Here is a 21,778-nt window from a genome sequence, read left to right on the forward strand (position 1 = left end):
AAAATATAATAATAATACAAATAAATATAAATATAAAAAAAATAAGTAAAATTAAAAATACTAATAAAATAAATCTAATAAAGTTAAAGGAAAAATAAAAATAGAAAAAAATGAATGAATGAAACTGAAAGAAAATTAAATTAAAATGTAGCATTTTACCCAAGAAGGTAAGTCCTGAGGGGTCATGGTGGTGGCAGGTCTGAACTTCATTTTTGATATTTTTGATGTGTACTTGTAATCTGGTCTTTACATTTCTTAACATTCTTCCTCTGTAGTGTAGTCCACAGGGGAATTGTAACAGGTATATAACTTCTGTTGTGTCTCATGTGATCTTTTCTCTGATGCTGTTGGTTTATTTGTAGTTGCTGGAGACAAATTCGGTAGTAGGTTTTTGTGGTGGTGTGTCTCATTGTTTTGAATGCAAGGCTTCTGTTGCAGTGGTAGAATCCATTTTAATTTTCTCCTAGCCATGTGATTAGTTTCTTTGGGCTTCTTTGTTAGGCTCTTTTGGTATGACACTTGATGTAAGGATGATTCTTAAATTTCTAGTCTTCTTGTAAACTATTCTTGGACATTGCTGGAGTGTTTCTTTCAGCTTTTTGTGCTATAAGAGGATGTGCCAGTATTTCTTCAGGATTTTCTCTAGTTGTTTGTGGTGGCTCTTGTACTGGGTGGTGAAGAGTGGTTGTTCTGTTTCAGATATTTTCTTTTTTTCTGTGTGGTTGAGTAAGGAATCTCTTGTCATATTTGATCGTTTTTTCTAGTTTTTTTGATGAGCAGTGGGAATTCATAATGTCTTTCTAGAATTTGTCTTTTAGGGTGGAGGCTTGGCTCTCAACATTTTTCAAGGTGGAACAGTTCGTTCTGAGTCTCTTGAATTGTCCTCCTGGGATGCTATGTAGCAGAGTTGCTGTGGTTGCTGGAGACTGGGATGTAGTTGTTGCAGTCTGCTAATTTAATGTAAGTTTTGGTGTAAAGGTCGCACATCTTCTATGTAGATGGTGGGGTCTAGGAATTCCACATGTTTTTTGCATATGTTGCTGGTAAATTTCAGGATTAGATCATTGCTGTTGATGCGGTTGATGAAGACACTTATGTCTTTGTGGTTTCCTTTCCAGATCAAGAGGATGTCATTTATGTATTTTTGCCATATGATGAGGTTGGGAAGGTGAGGATTGTTATTCCATATATGGTCTTCTTCCCATTTTGTCATGAAGAGGTTAGCATAGCTTGATGCAAATTTTGTCCCCATTGCTGTTCCTTTTATCTGCCTGTAGTATATACCTTTGAACCAGAAGTAGTTGTGGATGATGATGACATTCATTCTGTTCACTAGGAATTCTGTTAGGGTGTTGGGTATAGATGTTTCTTTCTGGAGGAAGTGTCTGTTGTATTTGCATCAGTTTTTGACAGAGAGGTGACTTTGCAGGTGGCGAGTAGGTAATCGTTGTTTCCACTCTATGATCTTGTGGATCTGGTGGTGTCTTTAGGATAGCTTCTTTGTGTGCTAACTAAAGGTTGGAGGAAGTTTCCAATGTATTCTGAGAGGTTGCAGGTCACTGATACTATCGGACTTCCCAGTGGCTTGTTGATATCCTTGTGGATATTTGGTAGTTATTAGAATACTGGGATCTTTTGGTGTGGTTTGGTAAAATAAGTGTGTACTTTCTTGTTGAGAATCCCTTTGTATAGTCCAACATTGAGTAGTTTGTTGGGTCTCTCTGGTACCTGAAAGAGGGGTCGTTTTCAGTTTTTCATAGGTGGTGCTTTCTCCTAGGAGTCTGGCTGCCTCCAATAGGTCAGTGTTTTCCAAAGTCAGTCCTAAGGGAGCCCAAACAGTGCATGTTTCCATATCTCTTTGCTGGAGCACAAGTGTATTCCTTATTGACTGACACATTTTGAAACCTGCACTGTTAGGGGCCCTGAGAACTGGGTTTGGGAAACAGTGCTCTAGGTAATCTTGTTTGTTTAGCATGATGATCCTTCTTAATTTGTTTGCTGGTTACAGTATTATTTCTGTGCTTCTCTTTAATTCCTTGTTTTTCCTGTGGGGAGAGGTTAATTATACTTACCTTACTTATGTTCTCTAAGTCTGTTTCCACTAATGTTTTGAAGGTCTTTATGCTCCTTTCATTTGTCGTGGGTAGAAGTTAGGCTTCGATTTGAGGGATGTGTGGATGTATTCTGGATTTGGAATTTTGTTTTCTCTGTTTGTTTCTTTGTTTTTCCTTGCGAATTTGTGCAGGTCAATGTAGGTGTTGAATTTGACAATGTGATTTTTAAGGGCAAACTTGAGTCCCTTGCTGAGAGAGAGAACATGGTAAATTAAGGTTGAAGCTGTGGAGATCGGAGATTCCTTTTGGTTGTGTCTTTTGCTCTTACATGTTCTTTTCTTTCTTCTCTTTGCTCTAACACCTCCTGTTGTTCCTTTTCTGATTCTGTTGGTGTGATCTTTCTTTTTAGTTTTTGCTTTCCGTGTTTCTCGAGTTCTGAGGTTATAAATTCTATTGTGTCCCATCTGTCGTGGTTTTTTGACAAACAGCGGGGGTCTTTTGTTTTTATCCTCTCTTTGCTGGTCTTCTTGTGTCTGGGTTTTATAAGGTATTGTTTATTTGTGTCTGGTATTATAGTGGTCTAGTTTTTTCTGTGCTGTGAGGTTTTTTTTGTTATTTTTATGTATGTTGTTTTTTTCTCTGTCTTTGAAGTCTCTGTATAACTTTCTTTGCTTGTTTGCTATGATGCTGTCGTTTGTTTAGTCTACTCGGGGTCAGTATTTAAAGTTGTTTATAATCTTTTAGGTTTTCTATAGGTCTTAGTGAATCTTGCATGTTGCGAATTTGGGTGTCTATTTCCTCAAGTGAGGTCTTACTGTCTTTGATGATGAGTTCCATCAGTTTATAGGAGCAGGTTACGAGGATGCCGTTCTATTTTTTCTGGAGGTTTATATTGCTTGGTGTGAACGTGGGTCTTTTGTGAGTTCTCCATTTGACTAAGGAGGAGCGATGGTGCAGAAGGATTAGCAAACTATGCCTCGACAGTGCCAGTACAGTAACGAACATTACTTACAAGACTGTCCACTCCACAGACTACAACATCCTATAGAACAGTCTTCAACATGCTCATCTCCTAATCCTAGATTTGTTTGCACTCCACCTCATGTTGCTATATTTCATCCTGATCTGTTCCCAGGAAAGAGTCCTAACTTCACGCCTGACATTCAGTGAGGAGCGGCGCAGAGAGGACCCTGCACGTAATAAGGAAGAAAGAAGACAAGAAGAGAAGAAAAGAGCTGAAAGAAGCCAATAGGAAGGTAAGTAAAGGAACGGAGACAAGGGGAGGGAAGCAGAAAAGGACAGAGTGATGAAGAAGGGGGGAGGACAGAAAGGCACAGAGTGATGAAGAGGGGATGAAAGCAGCATGGCACAGAGTGATGAAGAGGGGGGAGAAAGGCACATAGTGATGAAGAGGGGTGAGAAACACACATAGTGATGAAGAAGGGGGGAGCAGAAAGGCACAGAGTGATGATGAAGAAGAGGGGGGGAAGGAAGGCACAGAGTGATTAAGAAGAGGGGAGGCACAGAGTGATGAAGAAGAGGGGGGAAGGAAGGCACAGAGTGATGAAGAAGAGGGGGTGGGAAGGCACAGAGTGATGAAGAAGAGGGGGGGGCACAGAGTGATGAAGAAGGGGGGTCAGAAAGGCACAGAGTGATGAAGAAGGGAGCGAGGCACAGAGTAATGAAGAAGAGGTGGGGAAGCAACATGGATACACTGCTTTTTTAACATATATATATAACATGTTGTCATTTTTCAATCACTTTATCACTTAAATATTTTGCTAATTATTGAGAATCATATAATAAAGTAATACATTTTAATATAATCACTGAGTGCCTTGAGTATACACATTTCCTTTCTTTTCTAATTGTATCAACTGATCTACATTGTGTGGGTGCACCTCCCTTAACCTTTCATTAAAATATAAATCAAATATATGAATTAAATATATGAATCTATTAAGGGGTTAATGATTCATTCTGTGCAGTGTGATCCTTTCTGCAACATCAAGGTAGGCCTACTTCCAGTAATAGTACATCCACATGGCAATAGATACACCACACCACCAAATCAACCTACACTGCGCCACGGAAATCTCTGGCATGATCCAAAAACGACAGGACTGGTACCCACCTTCATGCGGAAACCAGCAAGATACACACATCAATCACAAGGGGGTATGTATTTATGCAGTTTGGGTACTATTAAGTATATTGTCATGGTAATTGCTAACAATGTAATTTTGGGGTCATTAGGAGAAATAGGCCTATTTGTTTTCTGTGTATTCAGTGCTATTGATTTAATGTTAGAGCTAGTTGTGGGAGCCTAGAGTGTTTATTAGTTGCTCAGCTTTCCAGGAGATATTCCTATCCCTTTTCCAAACAGGGCCCCAGCATTCCAGGATTCAGACAAGCAGTAACTGAGCTTAAGATACCAACAGTTGCAAGAACAGGTAGAAGAGAGATTGTCTGCCATCTGGGAGTGTCTACAACCTTTGGACTTTGTCCTGACTGCAGGGAGGTATGTCGTCCTTCACACTGTCCCTCTACTTACTGCACTCTTCTGCTTTTAGGGAGTCACATGCACCTAATGGTGGTGTGCACAGATTGTCCATTGTGCTTGAAGAGGAAGTGATTGGAGGATGGCCTAACACTGTCTAAAATGATATATGTGTGGTGGTCGCTCCCTTTTCCGGCTTCATGGCGGCTCCCACCACCTCCTGTTGACTTGACCCCTCCAACTGACAATTAGATCACACCGACCACACAAGGCAACTTTCAGAATATTTTCCAGAGCCACCTTACATTCCCAATATGCCTCTAGCTAGAGGGCAGGTGTAAGTGCCGATTTGTAGTGATGAGGGATGCGTATGCATGCTAGAATATGTGTTCGCAAGTAAAAGAAACTGTAAAAATGCAAATTGTACAGTAAGCATTAAGAACATCCAGATATGTCTATTTAATGTAAAAAAAAAAGATGAAAACAATTTTATTTTTATTAATGATTATAGTATTGAGACTTATTAATGTATTTATTTTTTTCCATGCGTTCTGATGGGACTTTACATTACACATATGGATTTCCTGCAGTGTGTTCTGTCTGTCTGCATATGGCAAATACTGTATAGCCAGACTGTACTTATAACCGTAATCAAATGGAAATGTTTCTTGAGATCCAATTGTACTTGAATGCGGGCATACGTGAATGCAATTTCCTTCCGGTTTTAAAAAATGCTAATCGCGCTCACTTTTCATACCAAGATGAATCAAAGCTCTCCATATTAATTCTCACACAAGTCAAACACTTTAGAAAGGGCAGTTGCAAAGCATTCCAAGCCTCCTGTTAAATTATATGGGTTATTTTTACTTGTGATGGACTGACATCACCACCTGATTTGGTCTCGTTACGCTGTTAAAGATATTTGAAGACCCATCCTTATCTGGATAGTGCTGAGTAGACACGATGGGAATTCTATATAAACTTGCCAGAGATCTGCAGGTGGCTACATCTCTGTTCATGGTGAGTATTGTGTAGTATGCACCTGCATTTGTAATGTAAAGACTTGACATGCAAGTCATTGTGAATGTAGGCAGAGACTGGAATGGAGTTCTTCGCAAGTTAAAATGTAGATAGTTTTTTTAAAATATGGGCAGCATTAAAATGTTGGCATTATTGTTAACATTGGGAATGTATTTTCAACTTTATTTTAACATACAGGGTCAATTAAATATTATATTAATACAAATCTAATAATGTAAATGTACCTGGAGTGAATTATCTACGTATTTTAAAAATGTTTTTATTCGCCTGAAGTTTACACATCTTTTTTGAAAATTTTCTTTCAAGGGGGAGAACAACATATATTTTCATCATCATCTTCTTCAATAAAAGGTGAGTTTTTATGTTTTTGTGTGCTTCAAACATAATGTTAGTCTTCATATGAGCAGATCTTATTTCAAATAGATGGCCAAATTGGATAGAATCTATCCCCTTTCATGCCAGTGTGTCTGCCATTGGGCCCATTCAAAACAAATACAATTCAATTGGATTGTGATAAGACCGGGCAACTGTCTTACGAAAACATACAGCATATTTTTCCCAGAAAAATTGTTGCCATGATCACAACATACACTCCTATTCTCCACCCGTGCTCTGCTGAGAATAATTTAAAAGGCTCCTATGTACAGGTTGTTCTGCAGTGAGATTATTTTTATGCAAACATTAAGATTAGTTTGCATTACATTGCATGGGATAAAATAACTGGGTTTACAAGCAGTTCGACTAATACTTACAATTGATAATTTTTCAAATGCTTCACTAATGCTCCAATTGCTGACACCCAACTATTACAATATTTGATCTCAGTGTTCAGATCCAACTGCAGACAAAATATCTCTTACATTATTTAGTTAGTCTTGTTTTAAAAATTCCCACTAAATTTAATGTTTAAACGTAGCAGCATTGTATAACAGTTATCACATTTTAAAAGTGCACTATAACTGAATGATAAGTAAGAAGGATTGCATCAATATTAGAGAACAAGTAAATATGCACTTATGTCATTTTATCTTAATTTCAAAATAATGCCATTGAATTTATTTGTCAAAATATATTAGATATGCACAGATCTGTTACCAACTCTACCCCAAATCATATAAATTATGCCTCACTTTTGGAAATAGTCTTTCTAAAGGAGAATATTCACACCAGTATTAATGAGATCAGTGTGTCCTGTCTGTGTGTTGGGTGCATATTATATTGTAAAAAAAAAGATGAAATCAAACAAAATAATCTCTTCCAGAAACCAGCAACCATGGGTGATGGTGAAATGGCCGTTTTCGGCGAGGCCGCCCAGTTTCTCCGTAAATCTGACAAGGAGAGACTGGAGGCTCAGAACAAACCTTTTGATGCCAAGAACACCTGCTACGTGGATGACCAGAAGGAACTCTACGTGAAAGGTTTAGTCACTGCTCGGGAAGATGGAAAACTCACCGTCAAGACCGACGATGGGAGGGTAATGATAATAATATATCTAATAAATAAGATTTCAACTTAAAAATTGTTAGCGGGAATAACTAAACAAGAATTGTTTTTTTTCCAGACTGTAACTGTGAAAGAAGCTCAAGTTTACCCCCAAAATCCCCCCAAGTATGACAAAATTGAAGACATGGCCATGATGACTCACCTGAATGAGGCCTCTGTGCTGTATAACCTCAAAGAACGTTACGCAGCCTGGATGATTTACGTAAGTCTGAACTCGTATGCTGAGAGGATATTTAGGAAGAAATCGCGTGTAATTTAAAGTCAAACTTAAGTTATAAGGATAATATTTTTCTAAAAGACATATTATTGCAACTCTAAAACCAATTAATGTTTGTGCCCTTTCTGCATTCGAACTAAACATATTGTGGATAATCAATGAACTAGGGTAGAGGAATGAGATACACCTCAAATTGGGTCAGATATATGCTCCTCTTGGGATTTTCCACCCCTCTAGTAGAGTTCCAGACATATTTTTACTGGTTAATATTTCTAAGCCGAACAGAGCATGAATTCAATAAATGGCAACAACTTAACCTATTAAAATGCAAGCATTGGGCAACCTTAGCAGTTTAGATGTTAGAGGATCGCTTCTGAATCTAAAACTTAATTAAATATAGTATATATATCACAATTTTACCATATAGACTCTGCCATTTGATGTACTTTCCTACATTGCAGACCTACTCTGGGCTCTTCTGTGTCACTGTCAACCCCTACAAGTGGCTGCCAGTGTACAACCCAGAGGTTGTTGCCGGCTACAGAGGCAAGAAGCGTATGGAAGCCCCACCACACATCTTCTCCATCTCTGATAACGCCTATCAGTTCATGTTAACAGGTACAGCAATCTTATTATTCTGAACTGATGATTGCTAGACACTTCGTTCTGGAGCCACATTTTAATAATATGTAATTAATACACATCTTCTTTTGGCAGATCGTGAAAATCAGTCTGTCCTAATTACGTAAGTAAAGCTATCTATATGTTGGTAATACATTTTTATTATGTATCTATATGTACATTGTCACTTTTCTTCCACTTTATTTATGTTTATTTAATCTCTTTTATCTCAAGTGGAGAATCCGGTGCTGGAAAGACTGTAAACACCAAGCGTGTCATCCAGTACTTTGCCACAATTGCAGCTATTGGAGATTCTGGTAAGAAGAAGGAAATCAGCAACAGCTTGCAGGTAAATTATCACTTCTAGGCAGACTTTGAACGTGGACGTTATGTATTTAACAGCTAATTAAATAAATACACAGTACAGCACATCTAAAAGAATCCAACACGTTTTGAAAAACACAAAAGAAATGTAGCTTTCGTCTGGACAAGATAAGGCATAACAGAGAATAGGTCTATCAAACCAGAGGTGAAAGTATATATTTTAGTTGTGGGCACTGAATACATTGACGAATAGACAACTTTTGCAAGATGCTCCCCTTTTTGCTTTCATACTACTTGTCTGTAAAATGCAATATTAATCTACTAACCATTATAGATATCTGCAGAACATTGACCTTGTCCTTCTTGCTAATGATGTCTAACCCTACTTGTTCCCAGTAACTTATATCACTGCACTGAACATCACATTACATTACTGTTCTATACTCTCTGTTATATCCATAACAACTTAAAACAATATATCATGTCTATCTCGCTGATAGAATGTATTTGAATATATTATCACATTCAAATTCTCATCATACATTTAATGTTTGTAACTGAACAGTGCAAAGAAATGTATCATATATCATCCTTTGGGAATTCCAACATGTAATGGGAGCACTGTACACTTATAAAAATCCAAACAGCCTTCTTTGCATTCTATTGGACCATATCACGTAACTTGTGTTAACAGAGTTATGTAATTAGGGAGATGCACTGAGTGCCAATGTCAAGAGCTAGGTGCCAGCATAGAGATTTACAAGAGTTGTGTTCGCCAACAAATATTTTTAGGTTTTGATTACAGTCCCTTCCTCTGCTGTGTCTGGAAATTGTAATGTAATACAAAAATGATTCCTGTTTCTGAAATTGAAATAATACTATAGATTAAATAAATGGGATAAAAACGGTATTAAGAGTTTCCTGGTGAGCTGTGCCAGAGTCATGAAGTTCCTGTGCTCATCAAGGACATCAGTCTGCCCAATATACTGAAAGAGCTTATACCCCCCCCAGATTCGGTAAATATGTTCTGCAGCAGAAAATGTAGATGTAAGACAAGCACACTGAGTGCTTTCAATTATCTGTCATTTTGATTTTATGTACCCAAATAGCTTATGTCCATTTGAGTCACTGATTTTTACACCACAACTCATCATAATTGATTAAACCAAAAATATATGAGCGTGATGTTTTATAAAGAAAATTCCAAGAAACTTTTGCAGACATAAAAGTTTATACTGATTTCATATCTTTATTTCATTTATTATGTTTACCAAATTAATCATAAAACATTGATTTCATTGAAAAGATACTAATCACCCTTATATATATATATTGACTTTAGGGCAATCTGGAAGATCAAATTATCCAGGCTAACCCTCTGCTGGAAGCCTTCGGTAATGCCAAGACTGTGAGAAATGACAACTCCTCTCGTTTTGTAAGGATTGTTAGAAAAAAATTGTTTTCTTTTCTGTTTTAAGTGTTATAATTTGGTAATGTGACCATGATTTCTGAGTTATTTTTGTCATGTTTAGGGTAAATTCATTAGAATCCACTTTGGAACAACTGGAAAACTATCTTCAGCTGATATTGAAACATGTAAGATGAACATATATTTTAATAACTGCTTCATGTTGTAGATTGTTATATGTCTTTATGTGCTCATTACTTTTTATATCTACAGATCTGCTGGAAAAGTCCAGAGTAACATTCCAGCTTTCAGCTGAGAGAAGCTACCACATCTTCTACCAGATCATGACCAACAAGAAACCAGAGATTGTTGGTACGTTCACTTTTGTTTACCACAATATATGAGGAAATGATGAGACCTGCAGACTGTATGGATGTTAGTCTAACACATAGTGAATATTTATACTATAGTACATTAGAAACAATAGCACTTAGAATTTTTCATAATGTAATACTTTGCTATGTACCTACTGAATCTGCATTCATTTTGCACCCTTTGTTGGATCACTAGTAGCAGGTGAATACTTTGATCCAAAGTTCCAGATTCAGTCACTATAATTCTGAAATGTCTTTATAACAATGTTATGTGTCATGTTGTCTGCTTGGATTATGTTCTTGTTTAGAGATGCTTCTGATCACCACCAACCCCTACGACTACCCCTCAATCAGTCAGGGTGAGATTGCTGTGAAGAGTATTGATGATGTGGAAGAGTTCATAGCCACCGATGTAAGTAGTTGAGAACTTTCAAATTTAGAGCTGTTAATTTAAATTATTATTGTTGCTGGATTTAATTCCATGGTTGGACACTATTATATTTTCAGTATTAATATATTATTATCCAACAGACCGCCATTGACATCCTGGGATTCAATCCAGAAGAGAAGGTCGGCATCTACAAAATGACCGGCGCTGTCATGCACCATGGCAACATGAAGTTCAAGCAGAAGCAGAGGGAGGAGCAGGCCGAGCCAGACGGCACCGAGGGTTTGTACTTATTTTCAATGAGCACCAGGAATAATTGTGAATATTCCTCATCCATGAATTCACAAGAATAATCTACGCTGTATGTTCTATCTCTAGTGGCTGACAAGATCGCCTACTTGATGGGTCTGAACTCTGCTGATTTGCTGAAGGCTTTGTGCTACCCAAGAGTGAAGGTCGGCAATGAGTTTGTCACCAAGGGACAGACTGTGCCACAGGTATACTAAGATCAGAAACAAGACGGGGAAATGTTTTACACATATATTTCTAATAGTCTATTAACAAATGGATGTATTGTCTTTTTAAGGTCAACAACTCTGTAGGTGCCCTCTGCAAGTCTATCTTTGAGAAACTCTTCTTGTGGATGGTCACCCGTATCAACCAACAGCTGGACACAAAGCAGGCCAGACAGTTCTACATTGGTGTGCTGGATATTGCTGGATTTGAAATTTTTGATGTAAGCTATTGACCTATACTAGCTTCATGATTTTGTCATGCCAGTTACACTGCAATTCCTCTTCTCATTTTTGTCACTTACAGTTCAACAGCTTGGAACAGCTTTGCATCAACTTCACCAATGAGAAGCTGCAGCAGTTCTTCAACCACCACATGTTCGTCCTGGAACAGGAGGAATACAAAAAGGAAGGTATTGACTGGGAGTTCATTGACTTTGGTATGGATCTGGCTGCCTGCATTGAGCTCATTGAGAAGGTAAGTTCACATAGACTAATTCAGTTAATCCTTAAAAGTACTATGACATGGCATCCTGGAACTCATCAATGTTTCGATTATGCTTTCAGCCCATGGGTATCTTCTCCATCCTTGAAGAGGAGTGCATGTTCCCCAAAGCCACTGACACATCCTTCAAGAACAAGCTGTATGAACAGCATCTGGGCAAGTGCAAGAACTTTGAGAAGCCCAAGCCTGGCAAAGGAAAGGCTGAAGCTCACTTCTCTCTGGTGCATTATGCTGGTACTGTGGATTACAACATCTCTGGCTGGCTCGATAAGAATAAGGACCCTCTGAATGAATCTGTTCTGCAACTCTACCAGAAATCTTCAGTTAAACTGCTGTCCTTCCTCTACTCCTCCATCAATAATCCTGAAGGTGAGTTTTTTCTACAATGTTTCTGGTTAAAGTTGTTTTACAATTCTAGATAATGAAGATTGCTGTGATGACTGTTACATTATTTTTAACAAACAGAGGCTAGCAGTGGTGGCAGCAAAGGAGGAAAGAAGAAGAAGGGAGGCTCTTTCCAGACTGTGTCTTGTCTGTTCCGGGTCAGTATTATTTTCAATCTACATTCAGTACAAGGTGTGTATGTCTGAAACAGCTTTAAGTTATTACTGTATAATTGCAGTTTTTTGTAATTATATGTGTTTGTAGTTTAGTATGTAAGTGAGAATAGATATATTCCGTATAATGTTCAATATATGTTATTTTGCGGCTGCTGCAGGAAAACTTGAACAAGTTGATGACCAACTTGAGGAGCACCCACCCTCACTTTGTACGCTGTCTGATCCCCAATGAGACAAAGACTCCAGGTATAGTTTTGAGAATATATTATTTTCTTAACATAAATAACATTCAGACCTCATTGAAACTGTTGTTCTGTATTATAAAAAAATTAATTATTTACTGACAGGTATCATGGAAAACCAGCTGATCATCCACCAGTTGAGATGTAACGGTGTATTGGAAGGTATCAGAATCTGCAGAAAGGGATTCCCAAGCAGAATCATTTATGCTGACTTTAAGCAACGGTAAATTTCCTTTTTAATTTTAGAACATTTAAAAAATACTTTCAACATAATGCTAAATTTATTATGCTAAGTACTGAAATGTTAATGGTGCATCACACCTCAGTATATCATTATAATATCATATATTTATCAATTTACTTATACATTTTGAAACTGGTTAATATTTCTCTCCCACTTTATTTTGGTAGTTACAAGGTGCTGAATGCCAGCGCAATCCCAGATGGGCAGTTTATAGACAGCAAGAAGGCGTCTGAGAAGCTCCTGGGCTCAATTGATGTTGATCACACTCAATACAAATTTGGACATACTAAGGTACATACCTTTCAGATATCTTGGTAGAACCAGTCCTTTGTATTCTTTGGACTTTAAATGATTTTTTTTTTCTACTTAAGGTGTTCTTCAAAGCTGGTCTCCTGGGTACCCTGGAAGAGATGAGAGATGAAAAGTTGGCACAACTGATCACCTGTACTCAGGCTCTTTGCAGAGGTTTCTTAATGAGAGTTGAGTTTAAGAAGATGATGGAGAGAAGGTAACATTGACGTTGTGTTGCAAAAGTACACTAGTAATTTACCACTTGTAGGAAAAGAAATGTTACATTATATTCATTTCTCAAACAGGGAGGCAATATATGTCATTCAGTACAATGTCAGATCCTTCATGAATGTCAAACACTGGCCATGGATGAAGCTGTACTTCAAGATTAAGCCTCTTCTGAAGAGTGCTGAAAATGAGAAGGAGATGGCAAACATAAAAGAGGAATTTGACAAGACCAAAGAAGCTCTGGTCAAGGCAGAAGCCAAGAAGAAGGAGCTAGAGCAGAAATTGATTGCCCTGGTGCAAGAGAAGAATGATTTGCTACTTCAATCCCAATCGGTAAGAAGTTTTATACACAAGATTAATTCAAACATATCTTTATTTCACATCAACACAAAAACATAGTTGGCTGATGTGAATTTTTTTTATTCTGTAGGAATCTGAAACTCTGGCTGATGCTGAGGAGAGATGTGAAGGTCTTATTAAGAACAAGATCCAACTGGAATCAAAGATCAAGGAGATCACTGAGAGGCTTGAAGATGAGGAAGAAAGCAATGCTGAGCTGACAGCCAAGAAAAGAAAATTGGAGGATGAATGCTCTGAGCTAAAGAGAGATATTGATGACCTAGAACTTACTCTTGCTAAAGTAGAAAAGGAAAAACATGCAACAGAAAATAAGGTATAGTCAAGTCATGAGAAGTCACCCTACACTTCCAATATACTGCACAATAGAATGTTTTAAATTCATCTTTCTGCTCTTATTTCTAGGTTAAAAACCTAACCGAGGAATTGGCAACTCTTGATGAAAGTGTATCCAAAGTCTCAAAGGAGAAGAAGGCTCTCCAGGAAGCTCACCAACAAACACTTGATGACCTTCAAGCTGAAGAAGACAAAGTCAATTCTTTGACCAAAGCCAAGACAAAGCTGGAACAGCAAGTAGATGATGTAAGTAATTGTAAAAATATTCTGTTGAAGTCATTCTAAATATTTGAACAATCTCCATGTATAATAAGGAAATTAAATATTTTGCAAACATGCAGTTGTAAGGTTCTGTGGAGCATTTTAATCAGTATACAAATTTTAAAGATCCCATTATATAACAATTAAATTAAATATTCTTATCCATGTAGCTGGAAGGATCCTTAGAACAAGAGAAGAAACTTCGTCTTGATCTTGAGAGGGCAAAAAGAAAGCTTGAAGGTGATGTCAAGCTGTCCCAGGAAACAGTCATGGATCTTGAAAATGAGAAACAGCAAACAGACGAAAAACTGAAAAAGTGGGTATTTCCTATTTTATTTTCTATTGACAGAACTTTCAATAAAATTGATGGGAAAATGTTATAACAGGTATTATATGGCATTTATAGGAAGGAATTTGAAATCAGCCAGCTCCAAGGAAAGATAGAGGATGAGCAGTCATTGGGATCACAACTGCAGAAGAAGATCAAAGAGTTGCAGGTATGGCAGTGACTGACAGAATAATTTCTTATTAATGTTCATCACTAATTTCCTTTCATGTAATAATTGTTGTTGCTGTTTTCCAGGCTCGTATTGAAGAGCTTGAAGAGGAAATTGAAGCTGAAAGGGCAGCTCGTGCCAAGGTTGAAAAACAGAGGGCCGATCTCTCCAGGGAACTCGAGGAAATTAGTGAAAGACTTGAAGAGGCTGGAGGTGCATCATCTGCCCAGATTGAGGTGAATAAGAAGCGTGAAGCTGAGTTTCAGAAACTGAGACGTGACCTGGAAGAATCCACCCTTCAGCATGAAGCTGTAGCTGCTGCTCTGCGCAAGAAGCAAGCTGACAGTGTTGCTGAGCTTGGGGAACAGATTGATAATCTGCAGCGTGTCAAACAGAAACTGGAAAAGGAGAAGAGCGAGCTGAAGATGGAGGTTGATGACCTTGCCAGCAACCTGGAGAACATCTCTAAATCTAAGGTATTGCAATCTCCATATCTTTTTTTATTATTCACCTACAAATATGAAAATAATAACATGAATATCTGCTCCTGAAGGCCAATCTTGAGAAAGTGAACCGTGTTCTTGAGGACCAGCTCAGTGAAGTGAAGGCCAAGGATGATCAGCATCAACGTTTGATTAATGACCTCTCTACCCAAAAGGCTCGTTTCCAGACTGAGAATGGTATACTAAAATTAATTATTTTACAAATAATTTTTCAAAATATAATATTTAGCATTTTTTTTAACATTAAACATTTTAGCAAATTAACTATTCCTGACCAGTGCAAAATACATTCTACAATGGATGCTATTTTGACATAACCAATGTCAGTTTACTAGAGGGCATATTTTACTTCATAGTTGTGTTTTTAAATAAACCCATTGTGTTTAAAACGGAATGACATTGATGTTTGTTAAAATCCAGGTGAGCAGTCTCGTCAGCTTGAAGAGAAGGATTCGCTGATTTCTCAGCTCTCCAGAGGAAAGCAGGGATTCACCCAGCAGGTTGAGGAACTCAAGAGACAACTTGAGGAGGAATCAAAGGTAATAATTCAAAGGTGTTTAATTAAGTGTCAATGCTATGTTTAGCATATTACTATTCATCTTTTAACAACAAAACTTATCTGTAAATTCCAGGCTAAGAACGCCCTTGCCCACGCCCTGCAATCTTCTCGACATGATAATGAATTGCTTCGTGAGCAATTTGAGGAGGAACAAGAAGGAAAGGCTGAGTTTCAGCGATCTTTGTCTAAAGCTAATGGTGAAGTTGCCCAATGGAGAACCAAATATGAAACTGATGCCATTCAGCGCACAGAGGAGCTGGAAGAGGCCAAGTACGTTCTAACCAAGCAAAGTTGACTAATATGGAAATTCTGAATAATTTCTTAAAATGTTTACATTATTTTTTTAAACCTTACAGGAAGAAGCTGGCTCAGCGCTTGCAGGATGCTGAGGAACAAGTGGAGGCTGTGAACTCCAAATCTGCCTCCTTGGAAAAGACCAAGCAGAGGCTGCAGGCTGAGGTGGAGGACCTTATGGTCGATGTGGAAAGAGCAAACAGTGCAGCAGCCGCTCTTGATAAGAAGCAGAGGAACTTCGATAAGGTAGACATGTAAATCAACCACTGTAGCAATATTATGACTTACATGCTCACTGTGCAGTTTGTATATTTGTTATTATTCATCTTAATAGGTCCTAGTAGAATGGAAGCAGAAATACGAGGAGGGTCAGGCTGAACTGGAGGCTGCTCAGAAAGAAGCCCGCAGCTTGAGCACTGAGATCTTCAAGATAAAGAATGCTTATGAAGAGGCCCTGGAACACGTTGAAACCCTGAAACGTGAAAACAAGAATTTGCAACGTATGTTTATTTCTTAAAATCCAAAGCTGGCTTCATCATATTTTATGAACTGTTGATTTACTACAACTTTAATCCAATTTTAGTATTTAAAGACAAAAGAGCTCAGGTATTGTTTAATTTATAATTATAACCTTTGTAAGTTTTGAGATCTCAATTTTTGTTTGGTTATCTCTGTTCCAGAGGAGATTTCTGATCTGACTGAACAAATTGGCGACAATGGAAAATGTATTAATGAATTAGAGAAGGCCAAGAAGCAGATTGAGCAGGAAAAGGGTGATCTACAGGCTGCCCTGGAGGAAGCTGAGGTATGGGACTAGAACTGCTTTCTGCAGAATCCTTGGATTTGCTCATAATAGTATTAATTGTATTTATTTCTGTTATTATTATATAGCTAAGTTTTGTTGTATTTGTTTTTCCAAAGGGATCACTGGAACATGAAGAAGCCAAGATCCTGCGTGTCCAGCTTGAGCTGAACCAGATCAAATCTGAGGTGGACAGGAAGATTGCAGAGAAGGACGAGGAGATCGATCAGCTGAAGAGAAACAGCCAGAGAGTCATTGACACCATTCAGAGCACATTGGACTCTGAAATCAGGAGCAGAAACGATGCTCTGAGACTGAAGAAGAAGATGGAAGGAGACTTGAATGAACTTGAGATCCAGCTCAGCCATGCCAACCGCCAGGCTGCAGAGTCACAGAAACAACTCAGAAATGTGCAGGCACAACTGAAGGTATTCCTAACATAAAGCATCATCTGACATGTAACTTAGTGTTCACAATATACCAGTCACTGATCAAGCTATTCAACACATTTAGTTTAGATATTTTTAAAATCTACGTACTGCTATCAATGTGGCTACTTTCTGTGGCATCCACTTTTCCATAATATTTTCTTCTTCTTTGCTTTGGTAATGCAAACAATACAGTTTCACTTAATGCACCTAAATGCTTCAGTATAAATGAAATAGTAACAAAATGAGTGAAGTTTTACAAGAACTATCATATTCTTTGTCCAACAGGATGCTCAGTTGCAATTGGATGATGCCCTGAGGGCACAGGAGGATCTGAAGGAACAGGTTGCCGTGATTGAACGTAGAAATAACCTGCAACAGGCTGAAATTGAGGAGAACAGAGCTGCCCTGGAACAGACAGAGAGGTCTCGCAAGATCGCAGAACAGGAACTTCTGGATGCCACTGAACGTGGTCAGCTGTTTCACTCCCAGGTAAGATCAGTTACTGATCATCACTGTAGGAGCAATAATTAAATTTTTCCAGATCAAGTAATAAAGCACGTGTTTCCTCCCTCAGAACACCAGCCTCATCAACAGCAAGAAGAAACTGGAAAGTGATATTTCTCAGATTCAGAATGAAGTTGAGGAAGCCGTCCAGGAATCTAGAAATGCTGAAGAGAAAGCCAAGAAGGCCATTACAGATGTATGTGTTCTCTGTCATGCTTCATTAAGCACCTATCATTTTTAATTGAATGCCTCAACGTATTGCTTCTTTGCTTAAGGCTGCACTCATGGCAGAGGAGCTGAAAAAGGAGCAGGACACCAGCGCCCACTTAGAAAGAATGAAGAAGAACCTTGAACAGTCGGTGAAGGACCTGCAGCATCGTCTGGATGAAGCTGAACAGCTGGCACTCAAGGGTGGCAAGAAGCAGCTCCAGAAACTGGAATCCAGAGTAAGTGCACTTTATACAGTCTTTTGGAAAAGTTTAGTGATTGTACAAGTAGTAAGCAAAAGTTACATATTTAATATATTTTCCACAGGTGCGTGAATTGGAAAATGAGCTGGAGAATGAACAGAAACGTGGTGTAGAGGCAATTAAAGGTGTTCGTAAATATGAGAGGAGAGTAAAGGAACTTAGCTACCAGGTAAAGAACAATTTGCTTTTTTAAATAAATTGAGCTGTCATTCGAGACACTTACACAACAGTTCAAGACATTTGTGATTAATGGTTTTATTAAACACTGAACACTGAAATCTGAATATTTATCTTTTGCAGACAGAGGAAGACAGAAAAAACAGTCTGAGACTGCAGGATCTGGTTGACAAACTGCAGCTGAAAGTAAAGGCCTACAAGAGACAGGCTGAGGAATCTGTGAGTAAAATCCTGTTACTTTTCAAATTATTTGGTCCAGTGTGTTAGAATTGTTCTTTGATTCTTCTCTACTGCAATTTTAGGAGGAACAGGCCAATGCCCACCTGGGCCGCTTCAGGAAGGTACAACATGAGCTTGAAGAGGCTGAGGAGAGGGCCGACATTGCAGAGTCCCAAGTGAACAAACTGAGGGTCAAGAGCCGTGATGTTGGTGGAAAGGTAAGACGTTCAACATTTATCGCATATAATTACTTTCATTTTTAGCCAGATAAATAACAAATACAAACTATTGTCTTATTTATCTACAGAAAGAAAGTGAAGAGTGAAGTTATTGACTGATGATTGAGGTACTCTCAAAATGGGAATTTCTCAGTCTGCAACCTCTCTACCCTCATCCCTCCCAGTGGTTTGTTCATGTCCTAAATAAATGTCATATTTGAAATTTGCAAAGGTGTGTCATGCTGCATTTATATAGAGCACTACTATATAAAGGGTATTTTTGAGACCTGGGGCCTGATTCATTAAGGATTTTAAATTAAGAAGTTTCTTATTTAAGTCTCCTGGACAAAACCATGTTACAATGCAAAGGTGCAAATTAGTATTCTGTTTTGCACATAAGTTAAATACTGCCTGTTTTTACATGTAGCACACAAATACTTGATAGCTTATTTGGACACTGAAATTTAAAGTTGATATTTGTGTGCTACATGAAAAAACAGTCAGTATTTAACTTATGTGCAAAACAGAAAACTAGTTTGCACCCCTTGCATTGTAACAAGGTTTTGTCCAGGAGACTGAAATAAGATACCTCTTCATTTAAGATCCTTAATGAATCAGGCCCCTGGTCATTAAGTTGAACTAGAACTGTCAGAAATTGTAAGCTTCACAAAATGTATGCTCATATCTGGGTGTGCATTGCTTTTACCGATTGAGTTATGCATTCTACATTTAGGTATAGTCTGCATCCTGTGTACACACTAATGGAATAATTGATCATTCCTTTGGCAAACCTGTTTCAGGAAGACAGCAAGATGTAAAAAATAATGTTAATTTTGGCATAATCTGGTATAAAAAGAAGATACGTATAGCTGATAGGTAATATTAGTAAATATTTGAATACATACACTGAGCTTCTGTGTATTTTTGAAAAATGTAATCAAATAGATTAGTTAATATATGTATAGAATCAATTGCCTAAGGCCAGTGTCGGAACTGGAAGCCAAACAGGGCATCACTGCACATGTGCCGGGCCCCCACACATGCTCTAAGAGCAGAGCGAGGACCTCCAGAGTGAATGAACCAGGACTACTGGGCCTAAACAGATCTTGCTATTGGTTCACAGTAATTTAGTGTTACGACCCTGTCTACGGCATTATTCTTGATATGTACCAGCTGCCCGTGTATAGCGCCACAGTCATGTGCACATTGAGCAGTGTGAAAAGCAGAAATGGGTTTCAATTAATTAATTCAGTGTTGTCCAAGTTTCTACATGAAAAAGTTGCCTTTATGTTATATATTTATCGTTTCTAAAACTATAGTGTAATACAAGAGATGCCTTAACTTAGAACGCCTTGGGTCCTCCGGTTGGACTGTTTTATTTTAGTTAATCGAATCTCATTCCTATGAAATATTATGATATTTTTATATACAAGACTCTGCATTACTTTATGGGAATTTTTTTAAAAGAAATAGGATATTACAATTTAACTACATATATAAATAATAATAAACCACAAACAATTACTCCGATTTGATTATGTAATATCGCTGATTAAACCGTTAGGAAATGCATTCTTCTACTCTGGAGATTGTAATTGTGTAGTAGATGCAATGCAGTTGGGCACCACCGCAAGGGAGAAGATAAGTCATATAAGTCATACTCCATGACTTGGACATGCTCTGGGGACAATGGGATTCATAATTTATTAAATTCTGCTCTGTGTGACACAGTACAGAGGGAATGATTAGACACAGAAAACATTTATTAATGTGTCCACCAAATTCAGCAAGTCATTAGTGACAACTAAGTATCAGTTTGCTCATATTTGGTCTGCAATCCAGCCAAAAAGTTTTATCATTGCTTATTCATTAATTATTATTAACACGACATGTATTATATATGAAGGGACAACTTTATGTGTTGTTCTCCCACATAGAATGGATTATAACTGTTCACCAGCAAAATGTTTTGCCTCCTAACAGGTGTTGTAGTCTATAGTATGTGGGGCCAGTATTATAAATAGGAATGTAAAATCTTGTAGAAAGAGCTGATATTAATTTTTATTTGTTTGCAGTTATGTTGATTATTATACTCTCAGTTAACTTGATCGCCTTGCAGTATAATATAAGAATTATATTATACTGAGTGAGTTCTCTGTACACTGCTGCAGAACTAGTGGCGCTATAGAAATAGCTGATGATGATGATGATGATGAAGAATGAAAATCTAAATTGTGTATCCTGCAGTACTGGTGTGTGTCACTTTTTACACAAATCCAAGTATAGGAGCGTGATTTATGATAATGTATGACTGAAATTCCTATGTTAATACATTCTAGTCCATTTGGAAGGCACTGAAACATGATGCTTCTCAGATGTATGCAGCTGAATGCACTCAATTGCACTCAACAGCTTCATGGAATCTACACATGCTACACATGCACAATCAATGCGTTAGCAAACACAAACATTTTTTAGCTTTCTAAAGAAAATCCGTCCTGACAAAACTCGAAAGACCAAAACACAACCGGCCTTCAGAGGATTACCAGATTAAGTAAAAATTATGAAAAAAACATGAGGATTCTAATGTTATCAATCAGTTAAATAAAATCTATGAAAATTATTTGATTAAACAATTTTTCTGTTTTCTGTTGTTGGGCTTATCTGCATTTGCTCCAAAAGGTTTTTTAAAGTGTTGGTTTATTTTCCATTTTCATTTCATTTTATTTTTCATTTAATTTCATTTCATTATTTTTCATCACATGTAAATATGAGTAGCATGTGACTGGGGCTCTAAATCTCCATCCCTGGACTTGGCTATAGCACACTGGATGCAAACTTTCTACTTTCTACATACTTGTCACAGTGGTATCAAAGATTTTAGCTCAGCTTGCTGTTTGTACTCCTTTCCAGGTAATGGCATGTCAGTATTAATAGGAAACACTATGTGTGCCAACCATAAACAAATACTGGAATGCAGATTAGGATGATCTGGACCCTTGGGTTAAATGTGCTCAATGGGCTTCTATAGCGTGCACCGCAACTAAATGTTAAACATACATTATTAGGCTGCATAATAAACATTTCACATGTCGTAGAGTCTTGTATGGTCCAGGGTCATATCATGCCCCCACCCCC

At 37.8% G+C, this 21,778-nt stretch overlaps 1 protein-coding gene across 1 annotated transcript; it reads left to right on the forward strand.

Annotated features, from left to right (window-relative positions):
* Positions 1-5,919: 5,919 nt before the first annotated feature.
* LOC142100937 (myosin-4-like) lies at positions 5,920-18,871 on the forward strand. Its single transcript, XM_075184859.1, has 40 exons — positions 5,920-5,946; positions 6,857-7,069; positions 7,157-7,300; positions 7,777-7,933; positions 8,033-8,060; positions 8,171-8,285; positions 9,603-9,695; positions 9,793-9,856; positions 9,942-10,040; positions 10,351-10,454; positions 10,574-10,712; positions 10,809-10,927; positions 11,017-11,166; positions 11,250-11,420; positions 11,510-11,816; positions 11,913-11,989; positions 12,166-12,253; positions 12,355-12,472; positions 12,661-12,784; positions 12,865-13,001; positions 13,090-13,345; positions 13,443-13,685; positions 13,775-13,951; positions 14,137-14,282; positions 14,373-14,463; positions 14,550-14,939; positions 15,017-15,143; positions 15,387-15,505; positions 15,599-15,795; positions 15,882-16,065; positions 16,154-16,319; positions 16,500-16,624; positions 16,741-17,049; positions 17,338-17,541; positions 17,627-17,752; positions 17,832-18,002; positions 18,091-18,195; positions 18,327-18,422; positions 18,506-18,640; positions 18,730-18,871. The coding sequence occupies exons 2-40, from the start codon at positions 6,869-6,871 to the stop codon at positions 18,745-18,747; spliced, it is 5,820 nt and encodes a 1,939-aa protein (XP_075040960.1). The 5' UTR covers positions 5,920-5,946; positions 6,857-6,868; the 3' UTR covers positions 18,748-18,871.
* The last annotated feature ends 2,907 nt before the right edge of the window (positions 18,872-21,778 follow it).

The sequence above is a fragment of the Mixophyes fleayi genome, chromosome 9, assembly GCF_038048845.1.
Source record: "Mixophyes fleayi isolate aMixFle1 chromosome 9, aMixFle1.hap1, whole genome shotgun sequence".
NCBI lineage: Eukaryota > Metazoa > Chordata > Amphibia > Anura > Limnodynastidae > Mixophyes > Mixophyes fleayi.